The following is a 21,034-nucleotide window of genomic DNA, read 5'->3' as shown; positions in this document are numbered from 1 at the left end:
GGTGAAATTAGGACTTTGGAAACATCCATCACTGATACACAAACTTTAATTTACTTTGAGCAGTGGCAACATGTGTACAGCTCATTAATTGAAGATATGCAAGGGTGTACAAATAGGGAATTTAAAAAAAAATAAATTTAGAGTAACCAATTATTTTTTCCAATTAAGGGGCAATTTAGCATGGCCAATCCACCTACCCTGCACATCTTTGGGTTGTGGGGGTGAAACCCACGCAAACATGGGGAGAATGTGCAAACTCCACACGGACAGTGACCCAGAGCCGGGATCGAACCTGGGTCCTTGGCGTCGGGAGGCAGCAGTGCTAATCAAATAGGGAATCTTTTTGTGCAAGTCGTAATATCGATAATACTCAGCTGAGGATCATTAACTCCCATCAATCTTCACTGCCCATTGGAATTTCTTCCCAGCACAAAAACATTTACAATGAGGGGAATTTCTGTGCGCGTCTCCCAATTTCCTGCCATAACTTCAGCAGAAAGTTTGCAAAGCGCCAGAGAAACAACATTAACGGCTGTTTTCAGCTTTCTGTGCAGTTCCTTTGGGGTGTCTGTTGCTCTTTCACCAACATTCTGGCTGCTGATCATAAGGAGCTCTGTGGAAATTGCAAATTAACCTGGTGATTGAACACCGCTGATGGCATTCCGGATAGATGGCATAGAGTTTTAACAAAAATAGATATGGGATTTATCTCCAATAATTTGTCCTAGAGTATTGAACATTTATCTTCATCATGTGATTTGCATGAGAAAATGCATTCTGATCTGCCAATTGGAAAGACAAATTTGTTGGGTGTTTGCTGCATAAACTGTACATTTGGAAAACGGGAGCAATTAGATTAGAGTGTAACAGCTGTTACAATCCCAAACCACGCCCCCATATTTAGTACAATTCCAGACAAAACCCTCAAATTTCACCATGGAACCTGTAACCTTTATCGTTAAAGTAGAGAAAATTGGAAATCCCAGTTACTCACCAAGAGAATCAAGCTACAAGATTCCACTGTTTTCAAAAGAATAAATTTTTACCATACATGAGTTAATAAAGCAAACAGTCAATGCTATCTATCTTATACCGTAACATCCAGAATAAACATGAAGAAAACATGAATTGGCACGCAAACTGTGGCTGATCATACCACATTAAAATGGCAGACGCAAACGCAACGAAGAAAGGTTCCTCACATTTTCTCAAAAACCAGCCAGATGCCAGTGAGGCACAAAAATTCTTAAACTCGGTCTTTCTCTTGAGGGACCGCAGCTCCTCTCTTTCACATATATAGATTCTGATTTCCCGCAACAGCTGTTCCAACTCAGACTGCCCCAACGACTGCTTCCCTTCCATTTGCTCAATCTCTTCTGCGGAGACTGCATCATAGTGGAGCTCCAAGTTTTGAATCCCAGCGGCATCCCCGACCCATTTTCTCTGAGCCCAGCGTCCTCGGCCTTCCTCTGTGTCTGCTCCCAATGTGCTGCTTTTCACTAACTCCTGAACTGATCTGTGAGACTTATTAATATCCCCCAACAGGATCTGCTCTTGTTCCCAGGTAGAATGTAATGTCTCCAGGGTGGGTATATTCTGAACCTTAAATATTACAATCTCCAGTCACCCAGTTATCACTCCCCACTGGTGTGAAGTTATTGTGACTCCCCCCCCCCCCCCCCCCCCCAACACACACAGACAAAAATATAAATTTCACCACACAGCTGTCTATATGACAAATGAACAGCTGTCTATATGACAAATGAATACCTGGAATATCTCGAAGCCAGCAATATCAAGAATTCCAAGGAATGTGGCTCCTTGTCTCTTAGTCCTGTCCAGAGCTTTATTGATACGAATAAGCAACCAACGAAACAGACGTTCGTACATTGCTTTGGCCAAAGCTTCCACTGCAAAGTCAGCCTGTAGCAGAAATAATTATTTGCATTGTTGAAATGTTCAAATGCAGAATTAAATAGACACTAACAAGCAATTTCAGGTTACGAGTTGGCTTTACAATGTGGTTCTAGAAGCTATAGATATTCAAATGCAGGGACCTGCCCACTGCAGGCAAAAGGAACATGTTCAAGCATTGAACCTTTTTAGAATTAAACAAAAGCACGGGGGTCAATAACTCCCTGGTGTATACTCCTCCACCAGAATCGATTTGCCAACCAATCAGCAGCCTTTTCTCATACAAGGGTGATCCCTTCGAAATGTTGCATCAGTCCTGATGAGTGCAAGCTGAAAAGCTTCCACAGCATGTCTCCTGCAATACTTGGGTGGAGACTGCAAAATTTAGAAACTGCCAGGAAATTCAGACTAAGAAGTCTATTTTAACGTGACTTCATGCAACATTAGTTCCGAATTTCAAATTGTATCGTGATTCCAAACATTGATTTCATTTTTGTTTTAATATCATTATACATAGTCTCGGTGCTCTGCGGTGGAGAACACTGAGTACAGAGCAGCCATATTTCTGTGACAACTCTCTGTCAATGTTTGACTGGAGGGTGTTGTAATACTCTGGTCAGGCTCTGGTCAGGCTCACTGCAGAGAGATTCCTCCCAGGATCTTCTCAACATAATCTATGAAGCATTCATAGGGCAGCACGGTAGCATTGTGGATAGCACAATCGCTTCACAGCTCCAGGGTCCCAGGTTCAGTTCCAGCTTGGGTCACTGTCTGTGCGGAGTCTACAAATCCTCCCCGTGTGTGCGTAGGTTTCCTCCGGGTGCTCCGGTTTCCTCCCACAGTCCAAAGATGTGCAGGTTAGGTGGATTGGCCATGATAAATTGCCCTTATTGTCCAAAATTGCCCTTAGTGTTGGGTGGGGTTACTGGGTTATGGGGGTAGGGTGCTCTTTCCAAGAGCCGGTGCAGACTCGATGGGCCGAATGGCCTCCTTCTGCACTGTAAATTCTATGATTATCTATGACATACTAGTATGTTCCAGTTAAGAATTACAAAATTGCAATAAATGATATTTATGCAAAACGCATTCAATAGATTAAATATGATCAGTGCACAAGGGCGAAAGATCTAGTGGTCAAGTGGGATGAAGAGAGGTGGGGGAATGTACCTGTGGGTCCAAGAATAAAAGAACAAAGAACTTCAGCACAGGAACAGGCCCTTCGGCCCCCCAAGCCTGTGCCGACCATGGTTCCTGCCTAAATTAAAAGCGTCTACACTTACGGAGTCCGTATCCTTCCATTCCCACCCTATTATATTTGTCTAGATGACCACTAAATGTCGCTATCGTACCTGCTCCCACCACCTCCCCATATATTTACCACCCTCTGTGTAAAAACTTGCCTCACACATTTGTTCTAAACTTTTCCCCACACACTTTAAACCTATGTCCCCTCGTACTGGACTCTCCTACCCTAGGAAAGAGCATCTGACTATCCACTCTGTCCATGCCACACATAATCGTGTAGACAATCTTGTGTCATCATCGGCCTCCTTGGCCTGTAAATACAATGCATATATGTAATTCAAACAGAACGGTTTGTTCGGTTACGATTATAAGGCAGGAGAATGGGGAGGAGCAAAATATCCGCCATGATTGAATGGCAGAGCAGACTCGTGGGCCGACTGTTCTATGGTCTCCAACTTAAGGCACTACAACGCAAGGTTTGGAAATTCTTTTTACCTGCTCTTTGGTCTGGGCTTTCTGAACATAATCACGTCCAACTTTGATCCGTGGACTCAGGATTGCTCTGGTGAAATCGGTCACATTCATCCCCAACAGGTGGCACACCTTCTGAGCAACTTTCGGAAAAGAGATGACAGAACCAGTTATAGGCACAACCCTTCCAGCTTTATGTCTTGGGAAAAGGGGTGTGTGTAAAATGTGTACCTGTATTGTCCGGCATTGAAGCCTGGTCAGTACTTCTCTCCTTTTTGAAGGAAATATTTCCCAGCTGAAGCACGGATGAAACAACCTTGAATATAGCTGGAAACATCAGAAGATTTAAATATCAGCACTAGCTGGGTTACATCGCACTGTAATATAAACAATTCCACTAACTTTCCATCACTTTGCTTTGAAATGTAATTCAGACTGCAGCATCCTTCCAAATCAGGCTTTGGCTGCCGTGCAAGCTTAACATGCACAAGGGCGATGCTTATTTAAACAAATCTGCTGAAAAGATGCCTCTTTGACATGCTTGTAAAATACGGGAAGGAACGCTCATGGTTCTAGAGTGTAAATATGACGGAACAAAGTCATTGCTACAACTTATCGCCAATGAAGAAAATAGGATTACTGAGTGTTGGTAATGAACAGAGTATCGCTCTGCCCTGGACACATAAGCAAACACCTCCGTGGAGAAGGAGTTCCTAACTAGCCACACTTTGAGGAATACTAGACGCCTGGAGAGAGCGCGATCTGAACAGATTCTTTACTGTTCCTTCGGCATGATTTTGTTTTAAAAGCCACGTTTTTATATTTGCGCTCATAGATTGACATTTGTGGGCATAAAGGTTTTGAATGGATTGACCCTTTATGTAAACGTGATCTGATGATAGATTTCAAGAAAGTCAGTGCTGATACTGATTATACTCGCTGAGGGCAGCACGGTGGCGCAGTGGGTTAGCACTGCTGCCTCACGGGGCCGAGGTCCCAGATTCGATCCCGGCTCTGAATCACTGTCCGTGTGGAGTTTGCACATTCTCCCCGTGTCTGCGTGGGTTTCGCCCCCACAACCCAAAGATGTGCAAAGTATGAATTGGGTATTCTGAATTTAAAAAAAAAGTATACTCGCTGATGTTTCTAACCTGCGTTGTTCTGGCCACCTCGTCCTAAATGTGAGACGAAATCTGTTTGGAAGTCCAGTTCTGATGTGCTGTCTCTGGCAGGATGGGGTGGGGGGGGCTGAATCTTTGGATTTGTCCCCAAAAAATGCCAACATTTAACCAATAGCACAGACATAATAAAGCGTCTTTTATTCTTGGTTTACAGTTTGTAGCATTTACAGGGTCAAAGGTCCAATCCTGGACTGATTTAAATCAAGGTTGTAACCGCTTGACATTTACTTGCTGCCATTCGCTTGCAAATGAATTTAAATGTCGAAAGTTATTTATAGCTTGTATACAAATGCCGCATCTGTATGTAATCTATTGCAAAAGAGGAGCCTCCTGTGTGAGTTTGGATCACCATAAAGGTACTTTTAATTTGTTCCCCATCAGGTTTCCTTACGCAGATTGCTCCTTTCTACCTTCATTTTGGCAGACTTTCCATCTACTGTGCCAAGACAACAAACACACTATTCACCAAATGAGAAGTTGATGCACTTTGTCTGCTGTTGGCCCTGTTTCACTATCCTTTCTACCAAACACCATTTATGGACATTCTGCATTGCAGCAGTCATCTGAGCTGATAATACTTCTGGTGTTTTTGCCGTGGATCCAACAGCCCATTTTTAGTGAGGCCTCCAAATCTTCATAACCAAAGACACCTTGGCCCATCCATCTGAAACGGTGGCAAGATATTTTCGCTCAGGATAAACAATTGCCCGAAAAACATGTCACAACGCGAGAACTCCCTTCCTTTTAAAAAAAAATTTAGTGTACCCAATTAATTTTTTCTCATTAAGGGGCAATTCAGCGTGGCCAATCCATCTATCCTTCACATCTTTAGGTTGTGGGGGCGAAACCCACCCAAACACGGGCAGTGACCCAGAGCCAGGATCGAACCTGGGACCTCGGCGCTGTGAGGCTGCAGGGATAACCCACTGTGCCACCGTGCTGCCCGAGAACTCCCTTCCTAACAGCACAGTGGGTGTACCTACACCACATGAACTGCAGCGGTTCAAGAAGGCGGCTCACCACCACCTTCAAGGGCATTTGTGAATGGCCAACAAATGACGACACTCCGTGAAAGAATGAAAAAAAGCATTATGGAAGGGCACAGATAATGTGGATAGCCATTCGCCCCATAAACTACCAAACGTGAAGAAACACTTGCACTCTGGTGCAGTCGGGGCTGGTTTAGCATAGTGGGCTAAACAGCTGGCTTGTAATGCAGCACGGTAGCACAAGTGGATAGCACGGTGGCTTCACAGCGCCAGGGTCCCAGGTTCGCTTCCCTTTTGGGTCACTGTCTGTGCGGAGTCTGCACGTTCTCCCCGTGTCTGCGTGGGTTTCCTCTGGGTGCTCCGGTTTCCTCCCACAGTCTACAGACGTGGGTGGATTGGCCACGATAAATTGCCCTTAGTCACCAAAAAGGTTATGAGGGGTTATTGGGTTACGGAGATAGGGTGGAAGTGAGAGCTTAAGTGGGTCGGTGCAGACTCGATGGGCCAAATGGCCTCCTTCTGCATTGTATGTTCTACGTTCTACTCATAACGTTTCCGAGAACAAGGTCAGCATATGGGTTCAATTCCCATACCAGCCTCCCCGAACAGGTGTCGGAAAGTGGCGACTAGGGGCTTTTCACAGTAACTTCATTGAAGCCTACTTGTGACAATAAGTGATTATTATTATAAATTCGCATTCATTTTTACACACAATACAACAACATTTTCTCCCAAATCAATTACTTTGCAGCAGCAGCACAGATGGCAGGAACCCTCTGGTATCTAACCCAAGTGGCCACCCTTCACTTTCAAGCCAAGTCAACAGAATATTCTTCAATGGAGTGCGTCACAGGAAAGATCATCAACCAACATCTAGGTATCCCGATTACCCAGCAGGTATCAATGGGCAGCAGGGAAGCTGAGTTAACCCTTCCCTTTGCCTTGCCCTGGAAATTGGAGACTGTATTCTTGCTGCTGCCTAAGCTGAAAGCTGCAAGTTTAGCACAGACTGGGAATCTTAAACCTGGGACATGCACTCCACCCGGTCCTTGCTGAATTGCTTTGACCCTCAGCTCCGCAAATTGTGATCCTGCCGTTTAAATCTCTCCATGACCTTGCCCCTCTCCCATCTCTGCAACGTCCTTCAACCCTGCCAGAAATCTCCATTCCTCCAAATCTGGCCTATGGTGCACCAAATCCTCTCTCTGCCTCGAGATGGACGACTCTTCAATCTCTTGTCTAGGCTCCAGATATTGCAATTCACCCTCAACCTTTTCACACTTCCACAAGCGACGAAACGGCCATTAACTCTGTAAAGAGGCAATCCATGATTGTGGGCTTGAAACTCCGTGGAAATCTCCTCATTTCCAATGGTAATGTGGGGTTGGAGGGAATGGAAACCAGGAGAACTCCTATGGGAAATCAGGCTCATTTTGTAGATCCGTTCCTAGAATTCCGAATAATTTCAAGTTTATTCAACATGTCTGACGTCTACATTTTAACCATTAGCAGTCAGCTGAGTTCAGAAAACCTGAAACCCAAATGGTTCTTACATGTTTGCTCGTCACATGAGAATCCCATAATAGTCATGGCTTCTGAAGTCTCCTCGAACATATCTTTATCATCCTGTCCTGGGATAGTAACGTGACCATTGGATAAAAACCTGTAGTTTTTGAATGGTTCCAGCAGTAAGTCCTCTGCCAATTGCAAACAAGAGAGTAAGTCAAAATTCCCGCTCCTTTGTGAACACAGTGAGGCCTTGTACAAACAGAATAGTTACACTCACCCTTCATTTTCACGCCAGAACCAGCCAGAAGGTAATAGAAAATATGGAATGTCCTTTCTTCTGTGGCTTGCCGAATAGCCCGGGACTTTTCAAGCAAATCTAATTGTTACAGTTAAGTTAATAAATTCATTTCAGGTTAGACCTTAAATAATCTTATTTTGCAGCAATAATTCTTGGCAAGGGAAAATTAAATGTAAAACATATTTGAAGTTGACCTGTAATTCCAAACAATACTTTGCCCTGCTGCAGTTATCTATTTTTATCCATATGTTCCCAGGAAGCATTTTGCACAGAGGTTTAATTCGCATTGGGGGAGATTCTCTGGCCGCGACGTGCCCGGTGGCGATCCCACTATGCCGCGAGAGCCCCAAAACGGGATTTGTGCCGGGCGCCAAACAGTTTGCCATTTTCCGGCCTGCTCCAGCCGGTGTGATCCGGATCCCGCCCAGAAACCTGATCAAACTTCATTTGCGAGATTGAAGTCGAATACGGCGGCAGCTTGGAGTCACCCACTCCACCCAGGGTCACCCACCCCACCCCACCCAGGGTCACCCACCCCACCCAGCGGGAATTCACACGGACATCTTTCAGCCCTGTTCTACAAAAACGGAGACCAAACACCATAGACATCGAGGGGGGAGCGAGGTGGTGAGTGTTGTGTTCTGCTGCTTCGGATAACACCGGCTGCTACTTGATGCAGTCATAACTAAAGGATGCTCCAGGCTCTGAAATGAGTTCAACGTGTTTATTGAACTATTAACACAGTTCTCAAATGAGTTCGACTCTCTGCTAATCTAACTGTAGTAACTCAGTCTAACTGTACCAGCTTGCTCTAAGCCACGTGCTGGGGTGTGATGCTGCTGATCAACCCTGTCCAACTCTCTAGATGTCTGTCTGTGGAAAGAGGCAGGGTGTGAGTGCCTCATCCCTTTTATAGTGTTTATGTCATGTCCCCTTGTGTGGTGATGCCACCTCTGAGTGTCCTGACTGCCCATTGGTTGTGTCCTATTCTGAGTGTTCATTGGTTGCACGGTTGCATATCATGGCAATGAGTGGCCGTCTCCACCTATGTCCATGTAACTCCAGGGTACCTTAGCTGCTGGCCCAGTGCTGTGCTGGGGGGCGGGGAATCCTTTAAGAGGATCTGGGTATGTGAAGCGTTGAAGCCATCTTTATACCAGTCCATCAGTAGCTGTGTGGTGCTCACTTGGTAGTGACCCAGAAGACTGTCCATTAATGTCACCCGAAGTATGTGTCTTTGTGTTGGTGGAAGGTGAGGTAACAGCTATGATGTACTGTCACTTCAGAGTTCTCCTCCCAGGGAGTCCCGTGGGTGGTGGGGGGTTTACTTCAGATGGCCTGGCCTCATGCAAGGGTCCTTCCTTCCGAAATAAAAAGTGTCTATACAGAAAAATATAGGCTCGAATGTGGACCTCCCCAGAAAGCCTACTGCCCGTGAGTGCTGTATGTTCTAACCTACAGGGATCCTGAATGGATGAATCTACAAAGAAGTCTGTAAACCAGATCTTTGATCAACAAGCGTGCTGTGAGGAGAATGTGCTAAAGAACCACCATTTTAAGCAAAGACTCTGATCATTTGACCTTCATCCTTATTATTTTTACCCCTTTTCACCCCTCTGCATTTGTCTGTCTTGTGTGTGGGTAAGGGTGGGGCAGTTAAAGGAGGTAGTAGATATTAGCTTGTTGTTATCCAATTGTATTTACAGCATATTTCATAATAGTTCTTGGTACAAATAAGCAGTAACTGTGTTTCATCTTACAAACCTGGTGACTGTAATTATTGGGCAGCGGAAGGCCGGAGACATTTTTATAAGAATTACAGTTCATTCACTGGTGTTGCGACTCGGGGCCACGCGTGGCTGGAATTGACCTCGCACCTGCCCAGGGTGGCGTAACACTCATCAGATTGTGATCCTGCAAGACAAGGGACAAGGGTCTGGGAAATAAACAACTCACTTGAGGCTAGGTCACTGGATGACGGTGCAGTGGATTCCCACTTCTCGGTGGGTGGCATGGTAGCACAGTGGTTAGCACTGCTGCCTCACAGCGCCAGGGACCCGGGTTCAATTTCGGCCACGAGTCACTGTCTGTGCGGAGTCTGCACGTCCTCCCCGTGTCTGCGTGCGTTCCCTCCGGCTGCTCCGGTTTCCTCACACAGTCCAAAGATGTGCAGGTTAGGTGGATTGGCCGTGATAAATTGCCCCTTGGTGTACAAAGGGTTAGGTGGGGTTTTGGGGATAGGGCAGGTTGTGGGCCTGGGAAGGGTGCTCCTTCTGGGGCGGGGGGGGGGGGCAGTGCAGAATCGATGGGCTGAATATTCTCTTTCTGCGCTGTAGGGATCCTTTGATTCAAGCGCAGGCCAATCTCGCTGCTGGTCACTGCTCTCTCCTCGGACTACCCAGTAATCTCCAGGGCCCCCTTCCTCATGTGGGGTGGGGAGGGGGTGGAGGAGGAGGAGGAGGAGTCCCAACTCTGGCATCATCCTGCCCCCCCCCCCCCCCACCATCTACTTCTCCCTTTCTCTTATTATGGGTTATCTTCTCCTTTGGGGACAAAGAGGGGATATTGTGAGCTGCATGCCTGGTGGGTTGGGGGGTGTCTATAGCAGGTGACATGTGTCAGCCAGTGGATTGTTCTGGCAGTGGGGTTGGGGGGAATGGAATTTAAGGCTGGCAGGTGGGACTGATGCCAGGAGGAGTGAGGTGGTAACGTAGCCTGGACTCTTGTACCAGGTCTTTCACCTTCTTCCTACATTGGACGGCGGTCTGCCTGGCCATGTTGCCCACACTCAGTCACTGCCTCCCAGGTGGGATTTGTCACCGTGCTCTGGGACCTCCTAACCCCTTGGGGGCACAGGGCGCCCGTCTCTCCCCCATGGCATCCAGAAGCCTGGCCAGGTCTGCCTCCAGAAATCGAGGAGGTCTCCCGCTGCAATAGAATCATACAGTGCAGGGCGCCATTCGGCCCATTGAGTCTGCACCGACCCTCTAAAAGAGCACCCTACCTAGGCCCAATCCTCCACTCTATCCCCGTAAACCAGCCTGGGGCAATTTAGCACGGCCCATCCACCTCACCTGCACATCTTTGGGCTGTGGGAGGAAACCAGAGCACCCGGAGGGAACCCACACAGAAACGGGGAGAACGTGCAGACTCCGCACAGACAGTGACCCAAGCCGGGAATCAAACCCGGGTCCCTGGTGCTATGAGGCAGCAGTGCTAACCACTGTGTCACCGATACTAGTCAAGCCAGGAGTGAGTGTTGGTGGGGGGGGGGGGGGGGGGGGGGGGGGTGAAATGTTTAAATGCAGCACCCCCTTGCTACCAGTGAACAGCTGAGCCCCAAGTGGGTGAATCACAGACCCGGGTACTCGCACTCAGCTATTTTTCTGGACTAAGTGGGGATAGATCGGCCCATCCATCCAGTGGAAATCGCCCACTGATTCCTGCACAAAATGACACAGTCATTGTTGGGAGACTTGGCCCCATTGTTTTTAATATCACAACATCAGGTTACATCAGTTGATTGGACAGATTTTTCAATTGGTTGCTTTACTACTTTAGTTAAAAAAAACAAATGAGAGTTTAGCTCCACTTGTAACTCTCAAATACAGGATCTCAATTCTTCCTCCACCCTAACTCAAACAAGGAGAGTTCAAAGATTTTTTTGTTAGCAGACTAAAGGCCATCTGTCTCTGTTACTTCCCCTTTCCCACCAGGCAGCTCGGAATTCCCCACCCTTCGCTTGCTGCTATCCCATTGGTTTTTCCAATTGATCCCATCCATCAAACCTCCCGCCTACTTTCTCCACCCCATTTTCACCAAATACTCGACCATCCGACTTCCGTTCCCGGCCTCCGTGCTGGATGACATTGTAAATAGCTTCCTTCGCTTTCTAAACCCCCATCCTGAAAGATCTATCCTTCCTGAAAAGGTGGATGGTGTTAAACTCAGCCTCCTGAACTCCAAACCTTTGCCAGCCTCCATCTTAGACCCCATTTTTTTTTTCCACCTTCTAAAAAAAATTTAGAGTACCCAATTCATTTTTTCCAATTAAGGGGCAATTTAGCATGGCCAGTCCACCTAACCTGCACATCTTTAGGTTGTGGGTGTGAAACCCATGCAAACACGGGGAGAATGTGCAAACTCCACACAGACAGTGACCCAGGGCCGGGATTCGAACTCAGGTCCTCAGCGCCATAGGCAGCAATGCTAAGCACTGTGCCACCGGGCTGCCCTTGTTAGACCCAAGTTGACAGTCACCACCTCGACGTACTGTTTGGTCTTGAAATAGATCTGGCCTCTCATCCTCTCCATTACGGACACTGCTGACATCCACCTCCGTATCACCGTTTGATTCCACGTTGAATCAGCCCATCACCGAAGCCCTCCTCAATGCCTCTCAATGTCCAGCGAACTCAGAACTCTCCTGACTGACCTTCCGACCTCCGCCTTCTAAGTTTCTGCTCAGCCACGTTTCTGCTGCCCAGATCCTAGCCTGTAAAAGTTCCATTCACTGACAACCTTATCAACTCATTCCTTGTTCCCAGCACAAAATCCCATCCTCATGTTTAAATCACTCTGTGACCATCTCCTCCCCATCAAATTTCCTTCACCTGAACTCTCCATTCCCTCCATTCCCTCCATTCCCCCCGCGTCTACCAGTCAGGTCCTGCTGATACCCTGGACGTAACTTCAAGTCCAATTCCATAACCTGCTCTTATTCAAGTACTGCCGGTAGCCCCAGAATTGGCTACTGCTCAAACTTGGTACAAAACTGGCAGCCAATTAAATTGACCAGTAGCTTTCTATGTCACGACTGATGATGTTCACGGTCTGATCCATCATTTTAAGCTGGGGTCTGAGCAGTTGTGTTTCCCAAGGGAGACCCAAGCTTTTAGGATAGAACAAGACCCAACCTCTCCAATCTATCCTCATTACTGAACTTTCTCATTCCTTTTTTTTGTTTGTTTTTTTATTTTAAAATTTTTTAATAGACTAATTAAGGGGCAATTTAGTGTGGCCAATCCACCTACCCTGCACATCTTTGGGTTGTGGGGGCGAGACCCACGTAAACACGGGGAGAATGTGCAAACGCCACACGGACAGTGACCCAGAGCCGGGATCGAACCTGGGACCTCGGCACCGTGAGGCATCAGGGCTAAACACTGCGCCACCATGCTGCCCAACTTTCTCATTCCTGGAACCATCCCCGTGAACCTCTTGTGTACTCTCCGATCCTTTCATATCTTTACAATAGTGCAGCGCCAGAACTGTACACAATACTCCAGCTGAGGTCGACCTCGTGTCTTGCATAAGTTCAGCATAACCACATTGCTCGAGTTCTCTACACCCGTGTAAATAACGCCCAGAATACTATTTGCTTTATTAACTGCTCTCGCTACCTGTCCTGTCACCGTCAGTGATCTGTCCACATCCACACCCAGGTCCTCTGCTCCTGCACCCACTTAATAATTTTACCCATTATTTTATATTGCCCATGTTCTTCCTTCCAAAATGCATCACCTCATTCTTCTCCTGGTGACTCACTCTCCTCCCCCGATTTCTCATTGCTGCCCAGCAGTCTGACTCCTGTTGGGTTTGTGTCCTGGTCTACTTGTGGAAACGAGTTCCTGGAGTTAAAATCACCCCAGGTCTCAGCAAGCAAACCTGTCACTCACCTCGGTGTCCCCGTCCAGATTAAAATTGACGTGATAAAGTTTAAACCACTTTTGCCTCAGTCTGCCTCAAGCACCACCATCAGGATTCAAATGGTGCATGAACACAAGCTTGGGGGAGGGGGGGGGGGGGGGGGTGTGGGGGAGGAGAGGGTGGGTTGTCGGGCCAAATGGTCCCTTCCTGTGCTGCAATCTCTCTGTAGGAGCTGTTTCCCACAGTTAGCCACAGTGTTGTGTTCTTTTACTCCAGTTTGTTTTTCACATCTTGATAAAGCCATTTCCTGGGCAAAAATAAATTTATAAACAGTTCTCAGAAACTGAACAGCAGCCAGAATCTTGATGACTGTTTAAATAGTGCAGGGTGGACACATGTTCCTTGTGTACAGAGGGTTTTCCTTAACACAGCTGAGGATTACACTAGAGGATTGATTTTCCCCATGAAATGATGAATCCAAATCCCTCTAAATTGCATGGATTGGTTATTGCTTTTCCTCGCGAAGCAGCAATCATGTTTAACACCGTTATTCCCCCTCCAGTGTTGTGTGTGTACATGTCAGTGATGGGCAACCGAGGGAAGTGAGAGGCTGCACGAGTGGTCCTCCTTCATCAGGCTTGATCACTAACCATGACCACATCAATAAGGTTAAATACATTTAATACGCACTGAATATTTCATACCGATTTATGCAAAATGCTTAATCATTTATATATTAATAGAACTACCAACTTCAAATGGTAAAAACAAAACTAATATATACACTTTGGACACAGAGGGAGCGCATGGCTCTCATAGTCAATATTGTGAGCAATCAGCACACACCTCACTTCACTCTCCCTTGCTTTACGTGCGAATCACTTCAGTCATCCCGGTAGGAAAAAAAATTGCATGGGCGGAAATCAGCGGAATGCGGCAACCTTCACACGGGAAACAGTCACCAAAATGTCTCCTGGGCCGCACTCCGAACCCAGATGGGCCGCATGGGGGCATTAGGCTCCAGGTTTCCCAACACTGCTATGTATCATATAAAGTTTAAATCTGGCCGCGTTTGATGGAAATACACATTGCAGAATCAGGTACGAAGCTTAGTGCATACCCTAAATAGAGCTCACATAGTATTGCACAAATATAACAGACTTTGGTGCATGGTGACCATTCAACCTGGCTGCCATTTTGAAGCCTTTCTTGAAGCCGCGTTTCAAACATTTTTTCCCCCCCCAGGACTCACATTTTGCCAACTGGGCGACCTTTGGGTCCCAGACCACATCCATTTACCCGGTCTGTCCCGAGTCAAGACCGTGTTTGAGACACTGAAATTTTCTTGTCCCAGGCAAGGGGCAGAAACAAAATCATCTAGTTTTCCAGAAGCTCCTGGTGTATTAGCCTGATGTAATCACCAATGCAAAACCTGCTACGATGGAAAATCCAGAGACACTACTCCATGACGGACTCTACTTAAAGGTAGTCTCCATAGTGAAAGTTCGGCAAAGTGACTTTCAATGGTAATCAAAGAAACCTGAGGAGATCTGTGTATTTCCACATTCCTAACAACTGTGAGAAGCCAAAGGAGCGTTTACATTGTGAAGGTTGTGAGACTGCACTCTCAGATATCAGAAAACCCATTAAAGTTTGAAACATTTACAAATAAATACTTTTTTAAAAATGCAGACCCTCTTCCCTTCCTATTTTAGTTCTCGAAACATTATCCTTCCTGCCACCATTCCAAAAATAGAGTTAGGCATAAACGTGAGATTGCAAAGGCAACATTCAAGTTACCATGCACCTGCCGCCATTATCCTTCGCAGATTTGGGACGCTGTGTCACAAAGGAGTATTTCTATGTTCCATTTCTGATATGGTTCAAAGTGCTGAGGGGCCAGTACTTTAGTGTGGGTTGAAGTAAATCACCAGGTGAATGGATTGAGGACAGCATCTGACTCCCAACACTGAGCAGTTGTAACCCCACTGAGTGGGCAGCGAGCGTGGGGGCGCACAGCTAGCACAAGGCAGTCACTGCACACATAAGAACATAAGAATTTGGAGCAGGAGTAGGCCATCTAGCCCCTCGAGCCTGCTCCACCATTCAACGAGATCACGGCTCCACTTTCCTACCCGAACACTATAAGCCTTTATTCTTCAAAAAACGATCTATCTTTATCTTGAAGTGAGTGTGAGCTCAATGACTACCCTTTGCTTCGGTATTTTCCTCTTCTCTTCGGTCACAGTTGTGTCTCTCACTCACTCTCACTGGATTGTTCAAGGGATGGTCTTGTGTGTCCATGGTACCGGAATCCCCCACACTTCCCCTGTTAACAAAAGTGCAGACCGCAACCCTTAACTCCATGACCCCTCTGACACCTGCCCATTACCCACCCGCGGGTCGCAATCCGCACTTTGAAAATCCCTTTCTTGAAGGAAAGAGCACAGGCTGTGAAACCGAGGCAGGCGCGACTCAACATTCATATCAAAGGCTGCGATGGATGGGTATTCGTGATGGTAGGTTGGAGGCGGGAGGAAGTCACAAGGGCCAGATATTTTTGTTCGGTACCCAATGTTTGAAGGAGGTTGAAGCATTACCCTCTTCCGGTCGGGGGTCTGACCAGGACCACCTTTCAGGCAATTCCCCACTCCGGAATCCTCCTGCCAGCCTGGAAATTTAAGCCGGGTGGGAAACGGCCCTTACGTGGTCATTAGTTGGCCACTTAAGGGGCTCAATAGAGGCCAGTGCTGCTGGGCTGGATGAGGCCATACCCTTACCAGCATAAAATTACAGAGAGGTCAGGGCAGGCTGGGAGGCCAACCCAATTATTTTACAGCATCGCCCGGCCGACGGGGGGGGGGGGGGGGGGGGGGGGGGGGGGGGGTATAAAATTCTGCCCCTGGTGTTCTGTAGTGGAGGCTTCCGACGCTCCTGGAGTACATTCCGGAGGCAGGTAGCCCATGGCTCTGTGTGCATTTACACACAGGCAATGTTGCTACAGTGATGGCTCAGTTTCTGCACTCTCACCTCCCCACAGGGTGTCGGGTATAAGTCCCACTCCAGGGCTTGAGCATAAAGACCGCGTGCGGTACAGAGCGAGGGCTGCACGGTCAGAGACGCCATCTTTTAGATGATATATTATTAGCAGAGGGAGGTGGTGGTATAGTGGTAGTGTCACTGGGCTAGTAATCTACAGACCCAGGGTAATGCTTCCGGGACCCGGGTTCGAATCCCATCTTGGCAGATGGTGGAATTTAAATTCAATCAAAATCCTGAATTAAAGTCTAACGGTGACCATGAAACCATTGCCATAAAAAGCCCATCTGGTTCACTCAGATTTCACAGTACAGAAGGAGGCCATTTGGCCCAAGGGGTTTGCACCAGCCCTTGGGAAGAGCACCTTACTTAAGCCCACAACTCTATCCTATCCCCATAACCCAGTAACCCCACCGAACCGTTTCAACACTAGGGGCAATTTATCACGGTCACCTAACCTGCACATCTTTGGACTGTGGGAGGAAACCGGAGCACCCAGAGGGAACCCACGCACACACGGGGAGAAAGTGGAAACTCCACAGTCACCTGAAGCTGGAATTGAACCCTGGAGCTGTGAGGCAGCAGTGCTAACCACTGTGTCACCCACCGATGTCCTTCAGGGAAGGAAATCTGCTGTCCTTACCTGGTCTGGCCTACAAGTGGCTCCAGACCAGATTTCCTCCCCTAAAGGACATTAGTGAACCAGATGGGTTTTTACGATAATCAGCAATGATTTCATGATCACTGAGACGAGTTTTATATTTCAGATTTATTAATTGAATATAAATTACAGCAGCTGCCGTGGTTGAGTTTGAACCTATGAACCGAGGACATTAGCCTCGGCCTCTGGAAAAGCTGGGGCTGTTCTCACTGGAGCAGCAGAGATTAAGGGGATAGACGTCCATGATCAGATATCCTTGACCAAGAAAAGCTACTCCCATTAGCTGATGGTACAAGGACTAGGGGGGGACACAGAATTATGGTTTTGGGTCCGAGTTACAGGGGGAATGGGAGGAAGAATTTTTTTAAATGGAGTAAGTGGCACAGATCTGGAACCTGGAAGGGGTGTCTTTAGGGGTCTTTAACCCCCACAAGATCCATGAGGACAATCCAATTAATCTCCCCGTGAGCCTTGTGGAGTACCGGCTCTCCCACTGAGGGGTTACCATTCACGGGCTACTAAATTCAGCACAATAAAGCCAGTCCAGGTAGTAGCCGAGTTGCAGAGCCGCCCCTCCGGAGTCGGAGACCATTACTTGTAAATTAACCTCATTTTTGACTCTCCTCTCCAGACTCCTCCGTGTCCACTGAAAGGGGAATCATGCTACCCTGAAGATATTTAAGGGCATACAAAAGCTGCCACGTCTGTAAACAACAAGAGTTGTGGGCAGCAGGGTAGCATGGTGGTTAGCATAAATGCTTCACAGCTCCAGGGTCCCAGGTTCGGTTCTCGGCTGGGTCACTGTCTGTGCGGAGTCTGCACGTCCTCCCCGTGTGTGCGTGGGTTTCCTCCGGGTGCTCCGGTTTCCTCCCACAGTCCAAAGATGTGCGGGTTAGGTGGATTGGCCATGCTAAATTGCCCATAGTGTCCTAAAAAAAAAGTAAGGTTAAGGGAGGGGGTTGTTGGGTTACGGGTATAGGGTGGATGCGTGGGTTTGAGTAGGGTGATCATTGCTCGGCACAACATCGAGGGCCGAAGGGCCTGTTCTGTGCTGTACTGTTCTATGTCTATGTTCTAAGAGTGAAAGCAGCACACACTCGGCACTGCTCCTGTTAAGATGGAGATGGGATGATGTCGATATTGTTAATGTTCCCAGGACAACAGTAATATCCCAGAGCCAGAGTTCGGCTGAAGGTGGGACTAAACTTACTATGTTATTGGGTGAATTTTACAGTCCCGTCGAGGTGGGGGCAGGGCTGTAAAATGTGACAAACTAACCAAATGTCCATTGATTTTGGCAGGACTGTGAAATCCTTCCCATCACCGCTGATATGTTAACAGTGAGGTCTCATTCCCAGACGGAGTCAGATATCCTGAATTCTTCCCAATCCCAGGTGCCTCCTAATTATCGTGGGACTCCGAACATCTTGATCAAAGATGTTAGAAATTATAGACTACTCCCAGGGAAGCATCCGTTATCTCAATTTGTGGTCACTCAGATGATTTGCGGTCACGTACTATCTGCACACTAGGGCAATTAAAACCCTTTAACTTTGCAAACATCACGAACTCTGAGACGGGTCCTGAATGGAGATGTGTGACTCAGGCCTTTAAATTAAGGATCTTCACCTTGGGGTTACAAGTACAAGAATTGACCAGCAGGAAAATCGATAGCTTAGTGTACTGTGGTGAATGTATTGCATTAACCATTCACCATGTATGTAACTGTACCACGCTGTTGCCCATGAGGGCTCCACCTATGGACCATTGTAAGGTATTACCTGTGATGTATCATGTTGGTGCCTTTGTGGGCTCCGCCCCTGGCTCCTCCCCTTGAGGGGAGGTATAAACAGCAGGAGCCCTGTAGGCGGCTTCCAGTAGCAGAGCAGTCGCAGGCAGGCACTGTTCTAGTCGATTAAAGCCACAGTTTACTTCTATTCCTTGTTTCGTATGAATTGACGGTCGCATCATGTACATAGTCCAGAGCACCTCCGTGAAATATAAAGCAGGTCAGCTGCTACAATGTCCTCTGCTGGTTCCAGTAAGACACTAGCAGGGATTAAATTAAATAAATGATGACCTTTCTTTGCATTCTGCCCCTGCCTCTTCATTTCGCAAGTAGACCAGGCCCCAATGCATTATTCCCCCCCCCCCCCCCCCGGTGGACAGGCAGTACAGATGCAGACACAGGGTAATGGAGGAGAATAATTGTTAATGGCCGTGCTGTTTTCACTCAGATTCAGCTTTCAGCCTCTTGTTTTCATGATGGAGAGCAATAGCTGGAGATTTCCACTCCCCAGTAACACTGCGGCAAAGAGGGTAGAATTCCATCAGCTGGCTATTGCTAGACTCCGTGTCCAGAGTACAAAAGACCCTAACTATCATTATTAGTCTTTTAATAAGTCATTATATATTAGTGAGGAGTGGCACCTAAACACACATCACATGATCCTGTTAGTAATTTGTTTAGGCTCCAGATTAACTATGATCCCACAGCTCCAGGGTCCCAGGTTCGATTCCCGGCTTGGGTCACTGTCTGTGTGGAGTCTGCACGTTCTCCCAGTGTGTGCGTGGGTTTCCTCCGGTTTCCTCCCACAGTCCAAAGACGTGCAGGTTAGGTGGATTGGCCAGGCTAAATTGCCCTTAGGGTCCAAATTGCCCTCAGTGTTGGGTGGGGTTACTGGGTTATGGGGATAGGGTGGAGGTATGGGCTTGGGTAGGGTGCTCTTTCCAAGAGCCGGTGCAGACTCGATGGGCCGAATGGCCTCCTTCTGCACTGTAAATTCTATGAAATGATCTAAGGGTGGCACATTGGTTAGAGAGCTGCTACCTCACAGTGCCACGGACTTGGGCTCGATTATGGCCTTGGGTGATTGCCTGTGTAAAGTCTGCATGTTCTCCCTGTGTCTGCCCCAGCCAATTTCCTCCCACAGTCCAAAGATGTGTAGGTTAGCTGGATTTGCCATGCTAAATTGCCCCCTAGTCTCTAAAGGTTAGGTAGGATTATGGGGAAAGGGCGGGGGAGTGGCCCTGGATAGGGTGCTCTCTGAGGTTTGGTGTAGACTCAATGGGCTGAATGGCCTCCTTCTGCATTGTAGGGATTCTATGCTTCTATGAATGGCGGAGCAGGCTCCAGAGGCTGGATAGCGTCCTTCCGTTCCTGTGTTTTCACAGGAGCTAAAGTGGAAATATTACTGATAGTATTAGCACCAACACTCCCAGAGGGAACGGGAGACATTGATTTATTAATTTTCCGGGATTTTCCAGCCCCGTCCATAGCCGGCATTTTCCAGGCTTGTCTGCAGCCAGGATTTTCCAGTCCCCTCCGCAGCTGGGATTTTCCACTCCCGACCGCAGCTGGGATTTTCCACTCCCGTCCGCAGCTGGGATTTTCCAGTTCCGTCCGCAGCCGGGATTTTCCAGTTCCGTCTGCAGCCGGGATTTTCCAGTTCCGGCCGCAGCTGGGATTTTCCAATCCCGCCCGCAGCTGGGATTTTCCAATCCCGCCCGCAGCTGGGATTTTCCAATCCCGCCCGCAGCTGGGATTTTCCAATCCCGCCCGCAGCTGGGATTTTCCAATCCCGCCCGCAGCTGGGATTTTCCAATCCCGCCCGCAGCTGGGATTTTCCAATCCCGCCCGCAGCTGGGATCTTCCAGTCCCGTCTGCAGCTAGTCCCGTCCCCAGGCGGGAGTTTCGACTCCCGTCTGCAGCCGGGATTTTCCACTCCCCCGTCCGCAGCCGGGATTTTCCAGTCACCTCCGCAGCCGGAATTTTCCAGTCCCCCGTCCGCAGCCGGGATTTTCCACTGCCGTCCCACTGAGAGTCAATGGACTTTTGTTTGGGTCCCCTCATCCCCCATGGTCGGTCCCACCATGACAGGGCGCAGGAATCGTGGCCCTGATGCGAGAAGCCAAGTTCAGAGTGAGTTTAGAACATAGAACATAGAACACTACAGCGCAGTACGGGCCCTTCGGCCCTCGATGTTGCGCCGACCTGTGAAACCATCTGAAGCCTATCTGACCTACACTATTCCATTTTCATCCATATGTCTATCCAGTGACCACTTAAATGCCCTTA

At 47.8% G+C, this 21,034-nt stretch overlaps 1 protein-coding gene across 3 annotated transcripts in view; it reads right to left on the bottom strand.

Annotated features, from left to right (window-relative positions):
• Nucleotides 1-21,034, bottom strand: part of myh11b (myosin, heavy chain 11b, smooth muscle) — a 165,522-nt gene that overhangs the window by 52,839 nt on the left and 91,649 nt on the right. For all 3 annotated transcript variants that reach the window (XM_038819567.1, XM_038819570.1, XM_038819568.1), the window contains 5 exons: nucleotides 7,587-7,685; nucleotides 7,354-7,497; nucleotides 3,862-3,957; nucleotides 3,655-3,773; nucleotides 1,771-1,923 (listed from right to left, as the gene is read on the bottom strand). In XM_038819567.1, coding sequence (XP_038675495.1) covers nucleotides 1,771-1,923; nucleotides 3,655-3,773; nucleotides 3,862-3,957; nucleotides 7,354-7,497; nucleotides 7,587-7,685 — 611 coding nt within the window. The remainder of the gene's footprint in view (nucleotides 1-1,770; nucleotides 1,924-3,654; nucleotides 3,774-3,861; nucleotides 3,958-7,353; nucleotides 7,498-7,586; nucleotides 7,686-21,034) is intronic.

The sequence above is a fragment of the Scyliorhinus canicula genome, chromosome 15, assembly GCF_902713615.1.
Source record: "Scyliorhinus canicula chromosome 15, sScyCan1.1, whole genome shotgun sequence".
In the NCBI taxonomy this organism is placed as follows: Eukaryota; Metazoa; Chordata; class Chondrichthyes; order Carcharhiniformes; family Scyliorhinidae; genus Scyliorhinus; species Scyliorhinus canicula.
Note: the sequence above shows the minus strand (reverse complement) of the source record. Positions and strands in the feature narration are given on the sequence as shown.